This window comes from Nycticebus coucang, chromosome 5 (assembly GCF_027406575.1).
Source record: "Nycticebus coucang isolate mNycCou1 chromosome 5, mNycCou1.pri, whole genome shotgun sequence".
In the NCBI taxonomy this organism is placed as follows: domain Eukaryota; kingdom Metazoa; phylum Chordata; class Mammalia; order Primates; family Lorisidae; genus Nycticebus; species Nycticebus coucang.
This window is the reverse complement of record NC_069784.1, coordinates 5,028,059-5,053,292: the sequence shown is the minus strand read 5'-3', so window position 1 is coordinate 5,053,292 and position 25,234 is coordinate 5,028,059. Positions and strand designations below refer to the sequence as shown.

Sequence of the window (25,234 nt, the reverse complement as noted above, 5' to 3'; positions counted from 1 at the left end):
CATGAGAATAGGAAATAATTGCACCTTTGTAAATGGTGTGATTGAAATTAATAAGATTATGTTGCCCTAGATCACACTCAAAACCATGTCTCCTTTGTTATTCACACATTAGAAACACTGAAGAGGAAAGGTCACTGTAGTGCATACATGACCAGAAGTGAAGACTGTCTCAGGACTCAGGCTGCCCACCAGTACTTCAGAACCTATGGCCCTAAAACTCTAGGATAGAAAAGTGCTAAGGAGGAAGAAAAAAGTGGAGTAATAAAATAGTGCTGTTTATGTTCGCCCAGATTAATAATGAAAATGTGTTTAAACTCATGCTTCTCATAAAGCATTTGTTACAGAGTCTAAAGTAAGTGACCATTAAAAAACGACATTTTGACTTGGGTGCAGTGGCTCACATGTAACCCTAACATTCCCCGAGGCCAAGGTGGGTGGATCACTTCAGCTCACAAGTTTGAGTCCAGCTTGAGCAAGAAGTAAGACCTGGTCTCTACTAAAAATAGAAAAGAAAATTGCCAGGTTTGGTGGCAGGCATCTGTAGTCCCAGCTACTTGGAAGGCTGAGGTAGGAGTATCGTCTTGAAGCCAGGAGTTTGAGGTTGCTGTGAGCTAGGCTGATAACATGGCACTCAAGCCTGGGCAACAGAATGAGGCGCTGTCTCAAAAAGAAAAAGAATGGGGTGGCACCTGTGGCTCAAAGGAGTAGGTCACCAGCCCCATATAACAGAGGTTGTGGGTTCAAACCCAACCTCCAGCCAAAAACTGCGAAAATAAAAAGACGACTACAAAAATTTTTGTGGCAAATGTTGACGGACATTAGAAATGTTAAAACATAACAACCTATAAATTCGGTTAATCAATAGGAAATAATCCTAACCTGTGTTTCATCTACATTTCAAAGGCTACTTACCAGTCAGCAAAGCATAGCAGGGGAGCAAACGTGAAGATTTACAGTCAATATAGATACAAAAGAAAACCTTGTTCAAGGAATCCAAAGACTTTACTACCATAAAGTACACACATCAAACTTTTCATTTTAGGTATATCACTCCATTTTCTATCATGGTTGAGTACCCTTTTGATTATATTTGCTGACTGATTTTTATAAAATGCTTCATCTTTTTCATTCCAGAGTGTGTTGCCACAAGCCTTTTAAAGATGGTTTAGATGTAGCTGAATTAGAGTTAGCCATGTTCACATTCAGAACATACTAAATTATGTTAATGTTAGGCAGTGAGCTAGTTAGATATTATAGCAAGATACTTAAGTAGATCTTAAATTGAAACAAAACAATTATTCTGATTAGTATTAAGGAAATTCAAGGTAGGTATATTACTGGCTGTATGTTAGTCTAGACGATAAGTAGAAGTGGGTAAGGTAAACAACTATGACTTTGTAAGAGATGTGTTTCAGAATATGAACAAAGTTTGAAATTTAACATCCCTGTGGGTTGAACAAAGGAATGGAAATACAGTTTATAGACACAAGATTCAGCTAAAGCAGCGCTGAGATGTGTGATTTTGAAAATGACTTTAAACTTCCATTTCAAGAACGCAGGGAAGTAATGGTAGATCAAGGGCGAAAAATAGAAGCAGAGGACTTCTGTTTCAGGCCAAGTTTTATCCTCTGAAGCAACCTAGACAAACTCAAGCAACAGTTTTCAGTACATTTAACATAAGTCTGTGGAAAACTGATAGGAAGATAAGTAAGGCAGTCCCTATTAACAGCATACACCCTTGAGAGGATTTCTACGCTATGTTTTGGGAGTCACCCAGACAGATTCCCACAATCTTCCTGAGTTGAGATGGAGAGGGGTGAATAGGAATCCCAAAACCACTAAGGTTGATTCGGAGGTTACCAGAGACGGGGATTTCCGAGTCTTGAGTATAGTCCTCAAGGAAATAGCCACAAATGCAGGAAGCTTGAGAAGGCCCCAAAAAGGGAGCATGAAAATAACAGCAAGAAACCCGTTTGTAAATAGCCAGTAATAAAATCTTAAGGCAACCAACCAGAAGATACAAAGACATGCTATATACTGGAATGACACTTCGCAGAAGCAACGTAAGCCAGGATATGGTGCATTATCTTTCAGTGCACTGGAAGGAAGAACATCCTCCTATTCTATGCCCACTGAAAATACCTTTCACAAGTACAGGTGACGTACAAACTTCATATCCTAAAAATCTGAATTCACCTACAGATCTCGTACAAAAAATACTAAAGGACGTCCTTTCAACATAAGGAAAATGGTATCAGATGGAAATTGATTCTAGACAAAGCACAGGAAATACTGGGTAAACAATACTTTCTTGATATTTAAGCTCTTCAAAAGGTATTTGGCTATTTCAGCATGTATTTGTGGGACACAAAGTACACAAAAGTTGTACAGCAATAATAGCACATAGGCCAAGCAGCGGGAATGGAAGTGTACTACTGCAAGGTTATTATAGACAGCACAGTACCTTGATTGTAGACTGATAATTTGTAAATATTGTAAACCCCAAAGCAACCTCTAAACATAGTGAAGAGTTAATACACCCATAAAGGAGTAGAAGAAAAGGGAACATAGCCAGGAAAAGGAAACCACACCCACAAGCTCAGGCTTGTAATCCCAGATGTTCAAGGCTGAAGCAGGAGTATTTGAGCCCAGGAATTAAAGGCTGCAGTGAACTATATTTGCATCATTGCACTCCAGCCAGCCTGGTGACACAGTAAGACCCCGCCTTTTAATAAAAATGAATGGGACTAATAGTGTGGTAGCTTTAAAACCAACCACAGTGGTGGTAGTAAAATGAAACGCAAATTACAAGACAGCACTGTCAACTGGATAAAAGGCCTGTATCCTTTGAGTAAGCCCACTAGAAACATGAAGACCCAAAATAAAAATTAAAAGATGAGACGGGGGGGAAGTGACATGATGACAAATCAGAAGAAAGCTAAAGTGGTTATATTTTAGAAGAATGGGTTTTAGAGCACGGTTATTAGAAATAAAGATCATTTTGTGATAGTCAATTGTGACTTCTTAAACATGTATTCACCTACAAAATGTTAATATAGCAAACATTGCATAGCAAAAACAGGATCCACAATAATAGAGGTTTCTGTGTAGTTTTTTTGTTTGTTTTGAGATAGTCTCACTATGTCGCCCTCGGTAGAGAGTGCTGTGGCATCACAGCTCACAGCAACCTCAAACTCTTGGGTTTAAGTGTTTTGCCTCAGTCTCCTGAATAGCTGGGACTACAGGGGCCTGCCACAATGCCCAGCTATTTTTGGCTGCAGTTGTTTAGCAGGTCTGAGCCAGTATCAAACCTGCCAGCCTCAGTGTACGTGGCAGGTGCCTTACTCACTGAGCTATGAGCGCAGAGCCTCTGCCTTTCTTACTGATGGAGAAAATCAGTATGGCTATAGAAGACTGGAAAAGCACTGTCAACCAACTTGACCTAATTGACGTTTGCACATTCTTCTCAAGGATACAGAGAACATGTTTGGAAACAGACCATATCCAGGACACAAATACGTGAAATTCAAGAACTTATCATTTAGCTGTTGTAATACAAGTCAAAACAATGATTACCTCTGGGTGCACGTTGGTTATTAATTAGGTTGAGATTCAAGGAACCTTCCTGGTGTGAGAACTGTATATATGAATTTAGATGGTATTTATAATTGTGTGTGCATATGTAAAAATGTGGAGTTAACACAATATTTTTGCACTTTGCTGTATGAATATTTATGCCTCAAGACATAACAGCATCACCTAGAAATACAAATACTCCAGTGGACTAGAATAAAAAAATAACAGAAAAGAACCCAAGCCTATATTGGAATATTTTTAATTTAAAAAATTATAGATTTACAGAAAAGTTCAGGAGATACAGTTCCCCTATTGCCCTCATTCAGTTTCCCTATTGTTGATATACTACCACAATATATTTGTAAAAAATGAGAGACTGAGCCAGTATTTACACATTCTTGGGTTCACTCCAAATTGTATTAATTGAATTTAACCAACATTTCAATTTATATCTCCTTTTATCCCAGAATCCAACCAACAGTACCACAATGCATTTAGTTGTGTCTCCTATTGCTTTCTGGTCTGCAAAATTTGACATTTTTGTGACCTTGCTGGTCTTGAGTATCGGCCAGGTATCATGTAGAATGATATCCATTTCAGGTTTGTCATTTTCTTTGCATAAGACTGGGATTTTTTTTTTTAAGATTATTAAAGGAGTGAAATGACTTCTCATCTCACCACATCAAGGGTCCGTTATATCCAAGACATTACTCATGATATGTTTAGCAGGTCCACTTGGTTGTGATTGTATTTGCTACGTTTCTCTACTGAAAGGATAGTCGAGTTACTATTTCCCCCTTTCATGCTCTGTTCTTCGAAAGTCACAAAGTCTAGCATATCCTCAAGTGGAGAGGGAGGGTGAATCTCCCCTTCCTACAGGAGCTGATGCCTACCTCAAAGGGTCTGTCTCTTCTTTCCCATTATTTATTCTGTCCTATCAGTATAGACTTGTGTATATTTATATTTGGGCTATAATTCAGTATTATATATTTTCTTCAGATTATTTTAGCTTTGGCCACTGGAATTGCTTTGACATTGACTCCTTTGTCCCTTTGGCAAGTTCCATCCTTATATTTTCTGGGCACTAATTTTTGGAATTACCAGATGCTCCAAGCCAGTGGTTCTCAACCTTCCTAATGCCGCGGCCCTTTAATACAGTGCCTGTGGGCCCCGACCCAGGTTGAGAACCGCTGCTAAGCTCAGCTTGTGTTTACCGTGCAATAGCTGTAGAATCAGTCATTTCTTCAAGGAGCTCTGTTTCTTCTTAATGAATAGTGGTATCTAGAAACTAGGATCTGGGCACTGGGATAAATTGAAATTTAGTATATGATAAACTAGGATTTCAATTAAGAGGAGAATCATTACTATAAATGATGTTAGTTATATATGTGATAATCCATTTAAAAAGAAGTAAAAACTCCTCGTTACCATTTATTAAAAAGTAAAATGTATAAAATTTATTTGGATTGAAGACAGGAAGATTAAAGTAAAAACATTCCCAAATGTAATGGGTATAGGAATTAAAAAGACGTTACTCAACCAGGAATCCTCAAAACTGTAAATGAAAAGACGGGCATATATCTGAATTTTTTAGGTAATAAATATGATAAAAGGCAAATAACGATACAGAAAAATGAGAAACATTAACTAGACGAAGAACTTCTATAATATATAATCAATGAAAATCTACAAAATTCAGTTAATAGAAGTTATCTACACTAGTAGAGAAATACAAATTAAAGTTAAAATATATTTCATCAGTCATATTTCCAACATTTTAACAATAATCTTCAGACATTGTAATGGTATACCTTAGTAAAGCAGAAACATACATGTTTTGGAGTGGAAGTGTCTTTTATGAGCATAGAATAAAACAAGAAAGAATACACTCCAACCTGTTAATATCAGTTAATTTGGAAGTGAAAATAAAGGAGGAAGAGATTAATATCTCAAAATATAATCTAAATGCTCATTAAACTAATTTGCTATGATAAGTATAGTTTATAATTATAAAATCAGGGCACTTAGAAATTAGAATAGAATAAAATTTAGAATAAAAGGTTATAGTGTCTGAACCAGGGGGATGACTATGGAGATGGAGACGAGTGAATGTGTATGTGATTTATTTTGGATTTAGAATTAATATTACTGGGTAATTAACTGGAAGGAAAACAATGGACAAGGCAGAGTCTCAGATGGCCGTTGGATTTCTTGCTTACGTGGGTGGTAGTAGCATATACTGAGACTGGGAAGTCTCTGGTAAAACCAGGATTAGGAAGGAAACTTAGTTCTGTTTGAAAATACGGTGATGTCTATAAGCTACCCAAATGAGATGATAGTCATTGGATATATAAAGCTGGCGTTCAAAAGAGAATGCAGATGCAAATTTGGGCTTCATCAGCATATAGCAATCTGCTTGTAAGGATTTACCTTGTAAAAATAGGTCCCACAAATATATATGCTAGTATGTGCAAGGACATTATTGAAGCCCTATTTGATTTAGCAAAAATTGTCAGTAATCCAGACATTCAGAAAGAAATAAATTAGTTGGATAATTCCTAGTATCTAAGAAGAATGAAGAATTTCTGTGCATGCTACTAACCAGAAGAGAAAATTGTATGTTCAATCCAAAAAGAAAAAAAGAAAAAAAAAGTTGCAAAATTACTTTCAGTAATGATGGAGGGGCAAAGAGGTCATGAGGATTTATCTCCTGTTTTAATCAAGAAGAGCTAGATTTATTTTTTTATTTTTTTATTAAGTCTTTTGTACATAGATCATAAATACATTTATGCCATTTTCAATGTGTTGATTATTTGTACAAATTGGAGTGCTTACATCATACTAATCAACATAGCTTTCACCTCATTTACCCAATTACAGCATTAGGACATTTGTGTTCTACACATGATAGTTCCAACTTTGTACTTGCAATGTGCTCCATAGGTGATCCCCCTACTCTCCCCTTAATCCTAGGCTAAAGTTGTGTTTCATCTTTTATATGCAAGTGTGAGTGATTATAAATTGGTTTCACAGTAGTACTGAGTACATTGGATACTTAAGAAGAGCTAGTTTTAACAGGTACCTTTAAGTCTACGATCTATTTTGTGTGTGGTATAAGGTAAAGTTTATATTTACTTTTATTTTCAAACAGATACTTAATTTTCCCAGTACTGTTTGTTGAAAATACTGTTCTCTATTGACTTACCATACACCTTTGACAAAAATTTATCGACTTTGAATATATGGATGTGTGTATATACATATTTCTCTTTCACACACTCACACACAATACTCTGTAATGTTTTCCTTCATTGATCTATGTGCCTGTCTTAGTCCATCATGTGCTGGTGTAACATAATACCACAGACTGTGTAATTTATAAACAACAGAAATTTATTTCTTACACTTCTGGAGGCTGAGAAGTCCAGGATCAAGGCACTAGCATCTGGTGTCTGATGAGGGTTTTCTTGTCCTGTCCTGTCATGGCAGAAGGCAGAAGGGCAAGAAAGGGATCAACACCCTTTGCCAAACCCTTTTATACGGGCAAGTAATCCCGTTCACAAGGAAGGAGCCCTCCTGGCCTTAAAGATCCCAACTTTTAGTATCAGCACATTAGTCATTAAGTTTCAATATTTGAACTTTGGATGAGACAATTCAAACCTAGCAAGGCCTATCTTTATGCCAACATCATACTGCCCTGCAGATAACAATACTAAAAAGTGGCTAAAATTTAAAAAAACACAAACATTTAATTTCTACGGAAGTATTAAATTCATTGGAAAGCATTCAAAAGCATACAGAAATTAAGAATTTAATCTCAGAAATGCTACTGAAAGGAGTAAGAGTTAAGAACTTACTGGATTTTATTTATTTACTTATTTTTTGCAGTTTGGGGCAGGGGTTGGATTTGAACCCACCCCTTCTGGTATATGGGGCCAATGCCCCACTCCTTTGAGCCACAGGTGCCGCCCTATTTGTTTATTTTTTGGATGGGTGCTGCCCTACCTTCATGATTGTGGCTGGAGGAAATAGTGATTTTAAAATATCACAGCCTTCTGGCAACAGGTGCCAGAGATTGGAGTTCAAGGCTTGAAAAGCTACTACAAATTTGAGTGGGAGATGATCCTGGGAATGAGAACCACGTGAGAATGAGTGAGAAATGCCCAAATCCATGAATCCCTTTTAAACTATATGGGAGCAAGAGAACGGAGCAGAGAATAATAGCCGCAAGTCACAGGAGGAGGGCAGTATTGGCAATCTGAATACAGATCAGTTAATTCTGAAACAGAACAAACAAAAAATCAGTAAACCTGAGGAAAGAAAACAGACAATGAAGTACAGACTCACTATAATACATTAACCCCAGTGTTCGGTTTCCAATAAAAAATTATTAGTCATATAATGATGGAAGGAAAAGGCAGTCAAAGTTGGAAACTCGAATATCAAATGTTTGATTTAGCAAAGACTTCAAAGCACCTTTATTTCGTTGTATCATAATTATATCAATTGATGTTTGAATGTTAAATTTAGCTTTTATTCTACCTCCATGGCAAATCATTCTAAGATGACAAAGCCATTAAAATCAGTGTTAGGCATTTAAAATCAAGAGTTTTGCACTAAAATGTAGATTCCATAAATGTGGAAACTGTTATATGTTGTTTTATATACCTGAAGACTATAAAGTATCTGACAGAGAGTAGACGCTCAATGAATATTTAATGAATGAATGAAATACATATACTAAAATTAATGGTTGGCTTCATGGAGAACGAATTAGATATCTTCCATAATGAGGCAATCAAGGGCCTAATTATGTGAAACTGGTTATTAATCTTGTTTTGTATCTCTGTTTATTTTAATTTTTTTAAGTTGAATAGAAGCAAATTCATCAACACTAGCTAAATATTGATAGATGATGAAAATTTTAAGCTGTAGGTACAGGAGGTGTATAATTAAATATGTGTATAAAAATATGTCTAGGGCAGAATTTCAGTTAAAATGTAGCAAGTGAATATAGACTTAATTTTTTTAAACATTTGAATATTGGACATTCAATTTAATCCTCTAATAGTTTATTGATTAAGCATAAATGCTAGTTTCTAGTTTGTAAATTCAAAGAAAACATTAAAGATTCTCTAAACAAAGCACACATTAGCCATTTAGAAAGTCTCTTCAATATAGTGTGCAGCATGTTATAATCCTATAGATCACTAGAGGGCGGTGTTGTTTCAGACCTGCACAATTCAGACTATGTAGTAACTGAACAAAAAGTACCAACCAGTACTTTTTTGTCACTCTTCAGATCCTCAAAGTCACTCTTTTTACAAGGTAACTGACTAACGGCAGACAACTTAAACTACGACGAGGCAAAATTGCTGAAAGGAGAGAAAGTTAGACAAATGATCTGAAATGCAACACATTTAGTGCATTGGTGTAGACTGAATAGAAGTGGTTAACATTAATTCTTCGCTAATACGTGTCCCAAAGCCTGTCGTGCGTACCAAGTCCATTTGGCTACATCAAGCACTGCAATGGGAGAAGTAAAGTTTCAAAGAAGCCAAATAGTTGTAAATAAAAATGAGAATAATTTTTCAAGGTAACCAGAGAGAAATTATCTTTGCTTCCTTTGCTGTGTGAATCATGAAATGCTCTTAAAATTTTAAATCTGTTAGTACACTGTAATTTCATTAATTGAAAAATCTCATTTGGTATGTATTTTCAGCCAAATGCTTTGGATAAAGCTTGTATCTAAAAGTAACATCAAATATTATTTTGCTTTTCAAATGACATTATTGTAGAAAACCATTTTCTCAATAGGGGTTGAGATGAATTCTAAAGTAATAAGACAAAAGTTTGGAGAAGATTTAGAAAGTACATCATGTCACTATTTCTTCCTAATTGTTCTCATTGTAAACAGGACATTTTAGTAAATAAAAAGTGCAAAACATTTTTAAATGACAGCAAACAAAACACAAATTAAAATGAAATTAGTGTTGTGATTAACACATGTGGTTAAAATGTGGTTGAAAATGCACCATTGTTTTTCTCCCTTTAAACACTTACATAACCCAATAATCATTTTTTTTCAAGCTCTACACAGATTCCCAACAGCAGCGAAGAAAGAACGGAAGCAGAGAGACATAATCCCATTATTGCCTTCTAACAATCATTTACACCTAAACAGAATATCATCTAAGCTAAGAAAGGCAAAAAAACTAAACAGACTTGTTCTGAAAATCAATCTTGAGTCAGCCTGAATTACAGCCTTCATAATGCTATATGATTAGGTCTATTTTTTTGTTTGTTTTGAGACAGTCTCACTTTATTACTCTCGGTAGAGTGCCTGGTGTCATAGCTCACAGCAACCTCAAACTCTTGGGCTCAAGCAATCCTCTTGCCTCAGCCTCCCAAGTAGCTGGGACTACAGGTGCCCTCCTCAAAGCCCGGCTATCTTCAGAGATGAGGTCTCTGGCTCAGGCTGGTCTGGAACTCCAGAGCTCAAGTAATCCACCTGCCTCTGATTCCCAGAGTGCTGGGATTACAGGCGCAAGTCACCACGCCCAGCCTAGGTCTGGTTTTTTTTTATTTGTTTGTTTGTTTTTTTTAATATGAGGCAAAATGAAGTTTGTAAATAATTTTTAAATTCTTTTCATTTCCTGGACAATATGAAGAGGTAGAGAAACCAGGATCTCCCAAGATTTATGGAAAAAAGATCACACCATTAATTTTCATCTGCTGAGCGTGGTAACGGTATCCATGTGAGGAACACGGGGCTTCAAATAAGACAGGCCCGGGGGACTGGTAAGAGACGGGGCACATCCTCCAACCTCATCCAGCCTCGGCGCCTCACCTGAAAAGGGAGCGGGGACAGCAGCAGTACCTTGGAAGATCTCTGTGATAAAACGCGCAAATGCTCGGGAAAATGCATCATGTAATGTCAGAGTACTCAAAGACATTACTAAGCAATTATGCTTATTTTTGCGGTACGTGCATTATCGCAAAGGCAGAGTTTACGTATGGATTCAGGCTTTCTGTAACATCTAAACACAGTTTCTAGGGGTACTGATCTGAGCAGATGGACGGAGGCTTGGGAAGGGACGCGTCCCTCTGCTGCCCGCGCTCCCTCCCCGCGGCCGGCGCGGTTCATCTCCCGGCCTCAGACGCGTGGCCACCGCCTCGACTCAGTCAGCCTGGCTGACTCTGCGGAGATGCGGCAGGATTAGGCGGGGGGCAGTGGGAACGTTTTTGTCTTTGAATTTAACCATCGAATTTTTTGTTTCCCTGTGTCTGTTCCCGTGCCAACTCCAGGCACTATTAATTTCAGTGGCACGCGGAGATAGGACAGCGTGGCCTTTTCACCACCATTCCAGAGTCGCCAAGTAGGAAAGCGAAAAGTTTACACTCAGCTATGAGAGAGTGTGGTGTGCGCAGATCGTTTAGGGGCAAGTGATTTACCCTCTGCCAGAATTAACACAAGGGCTTCAGGAAGAGGATCCGTCCCCTACGAGCGTTACCCTGCAGATGGAGGAGGGGAACCTGCGCTCGGGCGGCCCCGGGAGGCGCGTTGGGTGGGGGCGGCCCGCGGACGCTGCTCCTCCGGGGCCAGGACAGGCGGGGGACGGGCAGGGGGGACGCGCAGGGGAGGCCGGCGGGGGGACAGGGGGGACGCGCAGTGGGCCGGGGAAGGCGCGGGGCGGACATGGGGGCCGGCATGGGGGGCTGGCGGGGGAACAGGGGAGACAGGCAGGGGGGACGCGCAGGGGGCCGGGAAGGCGCGGGGCGGACATGGGGGCGGGCGCCCGGTCCGGCTAGGAGCGCGCCCGGGAGACTTCCCAGCCCCGAGTGTCGGGAGCGGGCGGCGGCGACCCGCAGAGGTGCCGGGCCACGTCCCCGCGCTCCTCCCGCCCGCGCTGCCCACACCAGCGCCCCGCCCCGCCCCGCCGCCTTATAGGGGCCGCACCTCGGCGTGCCCGGGAGCCGCCCGCGCGGCCGCCGGTCCCCGTCAGCCCTGGCGCCGCCGCGGCCGCGGCCCGAGTAGCGGAGCGGGGAGGCGGCTGTGCCCCTCGCCATGGAAAGCAGCCCAGCCCCGGCCAGGGGCCGCCTGTGCCGCCTCCGCTGGCTCCCGCTGCGGCTCCCCGGGCCCCACCCGCGCCTCACTTCGAAGCAGACATGAAGGGGCCGCGGGGCGACGGCTGGGTCGCCCCCTTCTGCGTCCGCCTCAACCACTCCTCCCCGGGCTTGTGGGCGCCCGAGCCGTCCGCCGACGCGGGGGGCAACCTCACGCGCGCCCCAGGCCCGGCGGAGGCCTGCAGGTCGGTGTCGGTGGCCTTCCCCATCACCATGCTCCTCACCGGCTTCGTGGGCAACGCGCTGGCCATGCTGCTGGTGTCGCGCAGCTACCGGCGCCGCGAGAGCAAGCGCAAGAAGTCGTTCCTGCTGTGCATCGGCTGGCTGGCGCTCACCGACCTGGTGGGCCAGCTGCTCACCAGCCCTGTGGTCATCGTCGTGTACCTGTCCCAGCAGCGTTGGGAACAGCTGGACCCGTCGGGCCGGCTCTGCACCTTCTTCGGCCTGACCATGACCGTGTTCGGGCTCTCGTCGCTCTTCACCGCCAGCGCCATGGCCGTCGAGCGGGCGCTGGCCATCCGCGCGCCGCACTGGTACGCGAGCCACATGAAGGTGCGCGCCACCCGCGTCGTGCTGCTCGGCGTGTGGCTGGCGGTGCTGGCCTTCGCCCTGCTGCCCGTGCTGGGCGTGGGCCAGTACAGCGTCCAGTGGCCCGGGACGTGGTGCTTCATCAGCACCGGCCGAGGGGGCAACGCGACTGGCTCGCCGCACGACTGGGGCAACCTTTTCTTCGCCTCCACCTTTGCCTTCCTGGGGCTCTTGGCGCTGACCGTCACCTTTGCCTGCAACCTGGCCACCATTAGGGCCCTGATGTCCCGCTGCCGGGCCAAGGCCACAGCGTCTCAGTCCAGTGCCCAGTGGGGCCGAATCACGACCGAGACAGCGATTCAGCTCATGGGAATCATGTGCGTGCTGTCCGTCTGCTGGTCGCCACTCCTGGTAGGTAGTTCCAGGGTGTGGGGAAGTCAGGGTGAGAGTGAAATGGGACTTCTGAAGGGGCAGCACAGTGGGGAGGAGGGACTGCAGTGGAGAGCTCTTCCTCCCGCGCCGTCCTGGCGCCGTCCTGGCGGTGGCTTCAGAGTTGAGCCCCTCACCTGCCCGGCTGAGCACCTTCCGAGCGCTGGCTGCGCGCCAGGCACTGGCGGCGTGAGGCGGCCACACTCTAATGTGAGGGGAGAGGACACCCGGGTGTCTTTTCAGTGCGTGTGCAGAGTTACAGGTTTGTCGTGAGCGCATTAGGAGCAGAATATGATGGCAACTGCAGCCTGATGTTGGGTGGGGGTCGATTTCCAGTCTGGAGAGCGCCCTACCTGTAGTCTCAGACACGCACTGCCTGCGCCTTCTGGGTCCACTCTGGATGCGGGCAGGGGCGTGGAAGGTGCGTCTTGCTGGGAAGGCGCTCAGCACCTTGAGAATGGGGCTTTACCCTCCAGAAAGTGCTCGATCCCGCAACCAATGGGACCCTCGGCCGTGTACCCCCTCTGACCAGAAATTGCGTGTCCTTGCAGCGGTCAGTCCCGGGGTGGGAGGTGGGGATTTCTTCACTCCCAGCCCCGCGCGCCAGCGCCCAGTGGGGGAGCGAGTGATGTTTCCACAAGCTCCTGTCTAACATCTGCTCTTAACATGGTATTTTTGAGGTTTTCTTCTGTGTTACTTTTAACTAGAAATTTCTGCGGATAAGTATGGTAATTCGCGAGGGAGGAATGTTTATTTAGGCCCCTGGGAGCCTAGTCTAGCAGATGTTGAAGAGGGAGAGAGATGGTCACTGTCACAAAGTTATAACCAGTTAGTATTGGACCTGGAAATTTATTACACACTTGTAGAAGACACAGTTTTCAGAAGCCACCCACCTGGGTTTTCTTTTTTAATTATGATAAAATGTATAACATAAAATTTACCATTTTAACCATCATTGTGTTTACTGCTGCGTGGAATTAATTACATTAACATTGTTGTACACCGTGTACAGGGTGCCCGTAAAATTTGTGTGCAGTTTAAAATGGTTGTAACTTTGTCAGTGCACACGAACTTTAGGCACACCCTGTGTAAGTGGGAAACCTCTTGCATTTTAAAATAGAAATGTAGCTGCTTTCTCTTTCCTGCTCTCCCTGGCATTTGACAAGCAGGTATTTGAGGATACCTGTGTTTAACTGGGCAGCACATTTGGAGCACAAGCCTTGGCTCCAAATCAGTGATGTGGGGACAAGAAGAATTATGTTGGGACCTAACTGTTCCCAAGTCACCGTATGGTCCCAGTTCTGCATTCCAGGGGCTGGAACACAGGCTGATGTCATCACTCTGGCTGATGAAAACCAGCACCAATTTTAGACTTACAGCATTTGTTTCTATGTTGGACGAATGGGATGTCTAGGGGGCAAACAGGAGGGGGGAAAAGAGTTCCCAATAATAAACAGGCTGCTAACATGCGGCATTTCACGTAACTTTAGAGGCAAACGGAGTCTCTGAATTTTTCACAACCATCTTTTGTGTCTCAGAACTTTTGAGTTTGCAGTATCACGTCATCTATATACTAGAAAAATGCTGTTAAATTGTATGAATAAAATGTTTACCCCTATGGTATTGGGCATAGGGGTCTTGTTAATCAGACTTAAAATTTTTTGTTTGACTTTTTTTAAGTCAGAGGAAGTATGTAGAGTGTTTTTATTTATTAGAAACTTTAATTCTAAAACCATGAATATGGTGGCCTCGGAAAGAAGATCTGTCCATCTTGAGGAAGACTATCTTTGAAACGAGTCTTACTTAATTTCAGTTACTATCTTCCTCCTCAAACTCTTCATTGATTTGTTGTGCTTTATCAGACACTGTTAATTCTGTCATCATAGAAAAAAAATTGAACATGTGTTCACATCCAAGAGGAGAAATCCAAAATAGGGACTTCTTAAAGGAACGGTCGTGGCTTTGGTTTTGTGCACCACTGAAATTAAATCTCTAAATATCTTCAGGAAGATCCGTACACTGCAAAGTTGAAGTTATTTCAAAAGAAACAAACTGGCAGAACGGCTTTCTTAATAGATTAAGGAATTATAAGAATGAAAACAGAACTTAGTGAATTGCACTTTCAGCCTTACTATTAAAAATGAGATTCTTAAGTACTTTTTCTAACAATGGGTAAAATATGGATTTCTTATTAGCTTTTGTTGAGTTGGGTATAGCATACTAATCCAATTTTCCAACTCCCTTACTTGAAAGGACCTTGAGTATGTTTTACCTTGACTATCATGAGGATGATAATATTCAATTTTTACTGCTGGAAAACTTGGTAGAGCAGAAGTACCTTGTAAGAAAATACCCCAGTGCTACAAGTTCTCTCTACACAGAGGTTTAGATATGGTGTAAATAGAGGCTTTTTTCTTTTTCTTTTTCCAAGCAACTTTACAAAATACAATATGATATGTGATAAGATGTGAAATTAAGTGAGAACGCAAAGGAAAACCACGTCCCGTTAATCACTGCCACTCCATTGGAATCAGCCAGTGGACTCAGAAAAGCAGGCTGTTTCTCTTACTATTATTATTATTATTGTTTTATTTTTTATGAGCCATGCTCATCAGAGTCCAGTTATTTGACAGGATAGCTAAATTTATAGAAGCAGAAAAACCTTAGGATTTTGTTCGAAGGAAGCCGTGAGCACATTTTGTACTACCAAGCAGATAGGATGTGGCTTATACTGTAGCTATCTTAAAAATAGTAACTACAAAGCTAACTATCAACATCACGAAAAGTCAGGTATGAGGAACTGTTTCTCATCACCCTTGGAACTAGATAAAAGCAACCTTAGAATATTTTGCCTTTAATCCTAAATTGGCAAATTACCTGCTTGGTATCCACAAATATAAACAGAGATGCTTCAATTCAGGAAGATATTTCATAGTGTAGTTGTGATTTTTTTTTTTAATTAGAGAATCACCGATATACAAGGTGTACTGGAAGGTTGCTATACATAAGAAAAATAAACAAACTGATATTATACAGTAGAACTTCTGTAAGTTGACCACCCAAGGGACTGTACCAACTAGTCAACTAACATACAGAGTTGATCAACGTAAGGACCTAGGCCTACTGTTCTGATATGTAAATGTGGTGCATGTCTGGTTGGTGAAAATTAAGTCAACTTGAGGAGTTGGTCAACTATGGAGGTTCTACTGTATTTTACATTTTATTTTATGTTTTTTATTTTATATTTATATAGCAACACATACATAAATACTTCATAAATATTTTGTAAAATTTTGTAATGAATTTTTGTAAATAAAGATACATTTAGCTATAATTTCCCATTATAATAAATAAATAAAGATACATTTACCTATATTTTCCCATTTTCCCTAAGTATGTATGTCTGGCAACCTTTGAGATACCCTGTAGTTTGACAACTGAAATTTGTCTTTAATATGCTAATTATGGTAGATGTGTGTGATAAATTATTTTATAGAAACAATGTTGTTTTCTGTATATACATGTATTATTCAATAGACTATAAATTTCTGCTATATTTAGGGTATTGCTTCAGAGAAAACGATTATGCATGTGAATCTATTATAGAAAAATACTTATATAATTTGAAGTTTATAGAGTTGAGATTATTCAGATTTATTTACTTTTTTAACTTTATTGCAATATATTTTAGACACCGTAGAAGTATACTTATGGGAATTAAGGAATGAATTATAATCTGTTAAGCAGAATTTGCACATTTGTGAGTGAAACAATTACAAAACAACGATACAAGATAGGAGGCAATTCATCTCAGCTCTGAGAAGAAAGTGGACCCAAAGTTGCCAGAAACTTCCAGGAAGAGGACAGTTGGCATAACTTGATCTCCTGGCGGAGAGCCAGTGTGCTCAAAAACCTCTCTAGATGAGAAGAGTGAGTGTACACTGGAATGGTGGGGTTATGGCTTGAAAATGTTCAGACGTTTCCAAGAAAACCGATTTGGGTCTTTAGCCCCTGAATGACAGGATGAGAACTCACTCCTTGGCCAATGGACAGCAGAATCTCTGTGGTGGGTTTTTGAATAGGGTGAAGCGTTCTTTGGCAGGGTTGACGTGTGTGGATTGATTTGGGCTGGAAAATGAGGATGTGAGATCAGTTACGACTTGCTTCCCCAAGTCGGTTGGGGCCTCAGGGTGGAAAGAGTAGAAAAAAGTGAGTCAGAGAAATAAAAGTAAGAGAGACTGGTGCTGTTAGGAACAGTCAGTCTCAGGAGGGACTGAGTCCACAGACAGGTCCTTTCCCCATGGTCAATGCTTTCCCCTGTGTGAGCTCATTTAATTGAATCCTGGAAATCTGTTATCTATGTCATTCCGATAAAGAACTGGAGCATAAACAATATTAGACCTGGATTTCGAATGATGGGTTTTCCTTTTGTTGTTGTTTATTTTTGCAGCTTGGAGAGGAGCTAGGAACTAGTCCTAACCACAGCCCTGGGCACCTTCTATATCCTCTTATCTGGAAAGCACAGAAGTAGGACTCATAGATAGCTAAGATCTTTTTTTCATTTGTGTTATTCTCAATTTCTCTTATTTGGGAAAATAATTCAGTTATTGAAATTAAGTGTGAACCCCTCTGGAAAGGGGACTGTTTGGCAAACGTTACATGAAGAAGGCTGGCCTTGAGCAAAGAGGGCTTTGGGCACAGAACATATGGAGTGATGATGGATTATCTAAATGATATATCCAGAAGCCAATATAACTTGAGATGAACGGGATAAAGCAGGGCTAAAAAATGTAGACTTTAAAAATTTTTAATTTATCAGGGAGAGCCAAGAATTAAACACTTCTTAAGCCATCATCTGTGGGGAAAGTCAGATGGTCTGCAGTCTCAGTGGCCTTTCCCCTTTGAAAAAGCTGTGAAGGTCAATGACTCAAAGAGAAAAGTTTCCATAGGTTCAGCTTTCTGGGAATAACACTCAGGGATCTCTACCACAAGCATTTGTGGCCTCCTGAGATTCACCTGGGGGTGCGGAGGGGTGAGAGAGGGGTGCTGGGGACCACATTTCACTTTTCAGTTCGGGCTTTGCATCCCAGGGGAGGAGTGCCAGAAAGTCCTCCCCAAACTTCTGACATCTGTGTGGCATTTTCACAGCCCACCCGTGCTCCACGTTTATCTCATTCACACCTCACACTCTACGATCTGCAGCTCGAACATGTCACATTCTGACTTCCCCATTTCCCTTGATTCCTTACCACAGAGATAAGAGACAAGTGTGTGTTTCAACTGCTGCCAGGTTTGCTTCTGAGGATGATGAGACAGTCTCTTGAGTCCCCCTCTTCCCTAGGAAATGCCAGTTTTCATGGGTGAAAGATGGTAACCAAAAAGGAGGCTAGTTTTTGTGGGGGTCCCCTTACGGTATGACAGCATTTTACAGTAAACATAGACAATCCCTGACTTGACTTTTCGACTATCTGATGGCACCCAAGTGATGCATATTCAGCAGAAACTGTACTTTGATCCTTTCCTTGGCTGCCGACATGCTGCAGGATGTCCTGTGGTGATGCTGGGTGGAGGCAGCACCAGTCAGCTGTACAGTCTGGAGGGTCAGAACCTGTACTCTGCAGCGGACTGTGTCACCAACTGTGGGCTAATGTAAGTGTTCAAGGCACTGTTAGGCCAGGCTAGTGTTCAGTCGTTTAGGGGGACTCAATGCATCTTTGACTTACAATATTTTCAATTTATGGTGAGTTTGTTGGCTGTCACCCCACCGTAAATCGAGGAGTATTTGTCTGTAATTCATTCTTAAAGAGAAAAGACAGTTGGACAGCATACAGCTTCTTTACTGCAAGGGACCTGCAGCCACATGCATGGAGCTAGCGCTGCAGGGGGACATTCTCTGGGACTTCACACAGACTGCTCTCCTCACTGGGAACTCTTCTCTTCCCAGTTGTCAACTTTCCACTTTACCCCACAGCTGTGCAACACTGTGTGCTGAGAAGTCGGCCTCTTGGATTGGCTGAGGCCTCAAGTTAGGAGTCACTCTCTTAAGAAGCCTTCCTCGAGCCTCTTTACCTGCATGTGCCGACCCGTGGGTCCCCCAGTCCTGTGGTTCCCTGTCAGCCTAAGTCCCCCTTCATTGGACGTGTAGTTAATTGTCTTTCTTCTCTCAGCTCTCCTGAGGTCAAGTACAGTGTGAGTCCTTTTAGCAATCCAGGAATATTTCTTCCATATTAGGAATACCACTCAGATGTTTTACTGGATAATAATGTTGACTTCTTGTGTTCAGATAGAACTTTCCCCCAGGAAACTGGAGAAAAGAGACAAGTAGTGTTTCACAGTTCAATTGGTTATAGTTCCCTAGGGGAAAAATATGGTGGAGAATGTAACTTCAAAAAACAACGAAAAGAAAAGAAAAGAAAAAGAAGAAAGAAAAATGGTAAACACCCGTGTATACATTTTTACAAGCTACTGTAATTCATCTCTCCCCCTCCCTGGGCCACCATCTCTCCTCCGCATCCTCGCAGCCAGAATCCGTTACCCTTTGCAGCTGCCAATTAGCTCTTTAAATCTGCAACACGCTGCATCCCATAGCCCGTTCCCTTCAACCTGGAGGAGTAGCCACTACCTGTGTCCTGAAGACGTGTGTTGCAGATCTGGAATGCTCTTCCCCACCACGGATCTCGGAAGGGGGGAACTCACCATCAGAGGTGAGCAGGGCCCCTCCCCACCTAGTGGTCCTGCCTCTGCACTGGGGTAGACCGTGGACCTGGCCTGTGCCCGCATCCTTCCTGGGAGCTCTTTTCCTTTGGGGTCTTCTTCCTGTTCTCCATCTGCATGAACCTGTCCTCTGCTGAATGTTGAGTTGAATTAATTATGCATCTAGTTGTCATGCTAGGCCACGTCAATGTGCACCAGTCCAGAACTGAATTTACACAAACTTTGAGACCACAGTGAGGTTTGTAGAGTTGTAAAGTGCCTCAGCAGTTTGACCAGGTCCTGAAAACACATTCATCTTATTTGCAGCCCACAGATGGCACAAAGTGTTATCTTCCCATCCAGGGGCCCTCCTAGGTGTTCTCTGAGCAGTGTTAATAAGAAAGACATTTCAGTGATTGATCTGGCTACTTATTCAAAATCTATATGTTATTTTAGCAGCGCTGAAGGTATAATAGCTATTTGGAGGATCATAACTCTAAAAATTTATGCTGTAATCTTAGCACTCTGAGAGGCCAAAGTGGGTGGATTGCCTGAGCTCAGGAGTTCGAGACCAGCCTGAGCAAGAGCAAAACCCTGTCTCTACTAAAACTAGAAAAACTAGCCAGGCGCTATAGCCAGTGCCTCTGGTCCCAGCTACTCAGGATGGTGAGGCAGGGGAATCGCTTGAGCGCAAGAGTTTGAGGTCGCTGTGAGCTGTGATGACACCACGGCATTCTACCCAGGGTGACAGAATGAGACTCTGTCTCAAAAAGAAAATAATAAGATTGCTTAAAAATAAAAAGCAGCATCAGAAATGGAAGATGAGGCTTGATTAGTCACACCTAATTCTGTTAGAAAGAAAGAAAATTAGCTACTAATTTAGGTAAAAGTCATGCAAATAAATATTCTACCAAATAACATTATTATTTAAAAAATCTTGGTAAGACAAAAACAAAAAGTCACCTTGGAGCTGGAAACTTATTTATTTCAAGCAATAGTAAAGAAAAATCAAGTATAATTTAAAAATACACTTTTCCCTAATTCTTTGAAATGTCCTGAAAGTAGGTTTGATTTGTCTTTTTGTCTGTCTTTGTGAGGACGTAACAAATGTCACTTTCTGTGGTCAAGAACATGTTGCTGTTGTGATTCATAAAAATTTGGAAAAAGGAGAATGTTGTTAATGTAGAAAATGATGACAGAGAGCTTGTAAAAGCTAAGATTGGAGGGATTTCTCAGGACAGTGAAGTCGGGCTCTACCTGCTGTCTTGATGTATGACGTGTCCCTGATGACTCCTGGCTACCAGCCACCATGTGTGGGTCAGACCCCCTGGCAGGTCACACATCTGCTGCATTTCTCCCAATAGAAGAGCCGCTGAACCGGCAGCTTCTGGGCCAGGAGTCCCGGTGGGTGGTACAGTGGCCCTGCTTTGTGAACGCGACTCTCTGTTTCATGACAGGAGCACAGGAATTACTGAGGAAGCAGGGGAGGGCTCAGAGATGGCAGGAGCCCTGGTCTGGTCTTGGCTTTGCCGCATGAGGGGGTCACGTTATCTTTCTGGTCTTCCTTTTCCTCTTCAGTGAGATCAAATGATTACCCACTCCAGCCTTCCCTTCAGTTCTGCCTTCCTGCAGCACTGAGTAGATAAGGGTCCCTGTTGGACGTACTATCTTAGATGCACGGGCGTAAACACTAAGGACTTATTAGGAAGAAACATAGACACACAGATGGGAAAGCAGATCACACATTGTTCACCCAGTTAGTCTATAAATATTTATTAAGTGCTTATTCTGTGCCTGTCACTCTAGCACTCTTGTGGTGCGGTGCTGACCAGGGCTGATGCTCAGGGCCGTGTTGGTTGAGCAGCCATGTAGCCTGAGGGACGTACTCACATTATGTTCTAGATGAACAACACTCTTTGGGTTTGAGCAGTGGGTAGTCTGTGCTGCCTTTTGTGGTGGCCTGCTGGTAAACCAAAAGGTTCACTATCTCCCTTCATGAAGCCTTCAGTCTACTAAGGTAGGTAGACACTACATAACTAGTTGCTCCAAGAAGCAAACGCAGCCAGTCTGGTGGGTCTGTGGTTGCTGTGACCGCCACACGGTGCCACTGCTGCAGACCAGCCTGGTTTGGGCAGACAGGCAGCGCTGGCCACTGCGGCGTGAGGCCCGATGGAGCATGCCCTGCCCAAGCTGTGGTGGGTCTACGCTGGGGCCCCATCGACTCACACCCATGACTCCTGCTGGGTTGTTGAATAAAACCCATGGCATGTTTGATACCTTTCTAGAATATTCTTGGTGAACCTTAACTTACAGGAAATATGTTGCTTCTCAAAGGACACAAAGGTTTTTCTTAGAACCAAGGACTATCCCAGGCTGGTTTTCACATGTGATTTTCTAAGTTTCTTACAAGAGGACCCTATAGGTACACATTATTATCTTCCACTGACAGGTGGTGAAAGCTGAGAGAAGTCGAGCGACTCCTCAAAAGGTGGCAGAGCTGGGAAGTGAAGCAGCTGGGATGGAGGTGCCTGGCTCGTGCTGGGTGTGGTGGCTTGTATGTGTGTCCCAGCTACTCAGGAGGCCGAGGGGGCTGGGATTCCTCGAGTTTGTTTGGAAGTTTGTTCCAGACTGCAGCTAGATATGATCACACCACTGCACTCCAGCCTGGGCGACACTCTCTAAAAAATGAAATGAAGACAAACAAACCAAAACAGAAAACAAAGGCCAGTGGGGTTGGGGCACCTGTGGCCCCGGGGCCACCTGAGGCCTTCTGAATCCTTGAGAGTGCCCTTTTGACCAAGTCTAAATTTTACAGAACAAATCCTTTTAGTAAGAGATTTTAATAACTTTGATCTGTGAAGTTTGGATTCAGGAGAGGGGTTGCACCAGGGGAACTGGAGGGCTAAACATGGCCTTGAGGACACAGATTCCCCACCCTTGCTTGGAGTTGGTCTTTGTTTAGAAAAATTTCATCATCCTTCTATTGACAGGTTGATGGAGTCAACCTGTCTTAATGTTTTCTTTCCACCTGTTGGTGATATTATAGTACTAGTCCCTAGTTTATATTGAACAGTCCTAAATTGATTTTTATTTTATTATTTTTGGATTATGAAGAGGCCACATTTTTTTACTGGCGACTTGTCACGTTGCATAAATCACTGGGTTAGCGACACTCACACTAGCAGTGCAAATTTACGAGCACTTATATAAAACTATCACTCTAGTTTTGGAGCATTTTGTGCCAGGTATGTTAGTAAATGTGACAGACAGAGGAATTCAGCGACTTCGATCGATGAGAATCAGCTTTCTAAAAAAGCACGTACGCGCATGTCATCTCTTAAAATTCTTGACGTGTCAAACCCAGAAAGATTAATAACTAAATGCCAGAAGGAACACTTTAAAAGAAAAGTTGATTATAAAAATGTTACATTAAAATACTAGGATTAAAAATTTTAGCCATTGGACTTAGGAAGCAGAAAGTGCACCACATGTTGGGAATTTTTGAGAAAGAACCTATATATTCTGCTTCTCAGTTACTGCTCTTTCCAGAAGAGTAATTTGTGTTTTTATAATGTCTCCCTGGGATATACCATGAGAAACAAGATGTTACTTGATATACATGGGTTTTAAAATAAGATTCTGCCCAATAAAACAAGATAATAAGATAAATAAAATAAGATAAAACAAATATGATCTCCATCAAATCATGAAGAAATTCTATCACTATGTTGACCAGATATAGAATCCAAATGTGGGCGCATCAGAACAACGCTCAAGTTTACTTAAGCAGCTTTTATTTTGAACGCCGTATGATAACATGCTGCATTAGGGATTGGGAGTTCTAGTACGTTTACGAGCAGGAAAATAACATGAAAGCGCCTTCACAATGGCAGAAGCAGGAGCCGTGGTTTATTAATTTATTTAACAGACATGTATTGAATGTCCCCTGTGTGTGAGGTGGTGCTACGGCCTGACAGAACAGTGACGTGGCTCTTATCCTCAGCGAGCGTGTTGTCTACCAAACAATTCCCTGCAGAGACTTGGTTGATATGTTATTTTCCACTGTCAATTTCTTCTTTTTCTTTCTTTCTTTCTTTTTTTTTTTTTTTTGAGATAGAGTCTCACTATGTTGCCCTTGGTAGAGTGCAGTGGTGTCACAGCTCACAGCAACCTCGAACTCTTGGGCTTAATCGAGTTTCTTGCCTCAGCCTCCCAAGTAGTTGGGACTACAGGTGCCTGCCACAATGCCTGGCTATTTTGTTGTTGTTGTTGTTGCAGTTGTCATTGTCGTTTGGCAGGCCGGGGCTGTGCTTGAACCCTCCAGCCTTGGTGCATGTAGCTGGTGCTGTAACAATTTTCTATAAAGGAAGGAAGCTGAGGACCTTTCAGAATGCATTTGTCCATTCATGCGTTCAGCATTCATTTTTTGAGTCCATACTGTCTAGCAGGACAGTTTTAGGTGCTGGAAATACAGAAGACAAATTAGATGAGTTTCTTGCTCTAGGGAACTTGCATTCCAGTGGAAGGAGAGAAGCAATAAATAAACTGGAAGTCAGATGGTGATAAATACCGTTCAGAACAGTGTGGTGTGATGGGGGAACTGGGGAACTTTTGTAGTATGGATTGGGACGGAGAGTGCAGCTGAGACCTGGTGCAAGGAAAGAGCCAGGAGTGAACTGTCTGCAGGACGGGCGCTGCGGGCAGAGGGAACGGCAAGGCTTCTTGTGAAACCGGCTTCTTGTATTTGTCTCCTCTCCTCCTGAATGGGGAGCAACTCTTGAATTAATATTCTCTACATTTATAATCAGTATTCTTTGGCTGTCAATGACTGAAACCTAACAGTAAGCGGGGGAAAAAAGTGGAGGCAGTGGCCTGACTGACATAAATGTCAGGGTGTTAAGAGCGGAGAGACCGTCTGGAGCACTGGGGCAGGACTGTCTCTGTCTCTGGCTTGGCTTCTCACCAGCCTTCAGAATCCCCAAATCAGACTCTGCTTCTAATGAACCAACCTGAGACATAGCTTTGCAGCTCCTCGGCTAGGCCCTGTGTTCTTTTTTCAAAGCTTCTAGTTGGTAGGTTTATATTTGCAATTTGCGCATGGGGTTTTAATTTTACTTTTAGAGGAATACAATATTTCACTGACAGTGTCATCTTGAAGCATCCTTTAAACATCATAGATATTTCTTTTTTTTCTTTTCTATTATTGTTTTGCAAATATAAGAAACAGTTATAGGCGGCAAACAGCCTTAGTATCCTGATTTCTTTTAAAAGACGAGTGTGAGTTTTGCTAAGTTTACGATTTAAGATTCAGGCTCAGAGAATTGTCCAGAAGTAAATTAAGAGTATAATGAGATGTGGCTGTATGAGACCATAAAATCTCACGCGTGCTCCATAAGCACCCGACCCTGGAAAGGTGACTTAAGGAGAAAAAAAAAGCTTTTCTTGATTTTTCCATAAAGGGTGAGTTGTAGTCTGGGTTTGATGTTAATCTGGCAACTGACTTTCCCTTTATAAATCAATAGCAATGCTAATGGCCAGCTTGCTGGGTGGCAGACTTTGGGATTTATTTAATGGTAGTAATTTCTTCCAAGAATAGACTAACGATTTGCCCGGCTCCAAAAGTAAATTTCTTAATATTAGTTTTTGTTCTATAAAAGACATTAAGGGAACATTTTGAAATTCTTTTCGCTAGCCTGTATTTCTAACTCAATTATGTTCTAGATCAGTATCAGGAAGCTGGAATTGTCTTCTGACTTCAGCCTCCTCCCTAGACTGGGTTCTTGGTTGCAAACAACAGACTCTGACAAGTCCAAGGGCGCATGTTAGAAGGATCCCGGGGCTCCGGGAGTCTGGAGGAAGCTGGCAGGCCAGGTTTGGAAGA

General features: G+C 42.4%; 1 protein-coding gene across 3 annotated transcripts in view; it reads left to right on the top strand.

Annotated features, from left to right (window-relative positions):
• Nucleotides 1-11,414: 11,414 nt before the first annotated feature.
• PTGER3 (prostaglandin E receptor 3) overlaps nt 11,415-25,234 on the top strand; it is a 70,461-nt gene continuing 56,641 nt past the window's right edge. The window contains exon 1 of one of the 3 annotated variants that reach the window (XM_053592078.1): nt 11,415-12,642. In XM_053592078.1, coding sequence (XP_053448053.1) covers nt 11,746-12,642 — 897 coding nt within the window. In that variant the 5' untranslated portion in view covers nt 11,415-11,745. The remainder of the gene's footprint in view (nt 12,643-25,234) is intronic. The other 2 variants (XM_053592080.1, XM_053592077.1) reach the window with 2 other exon arrangements.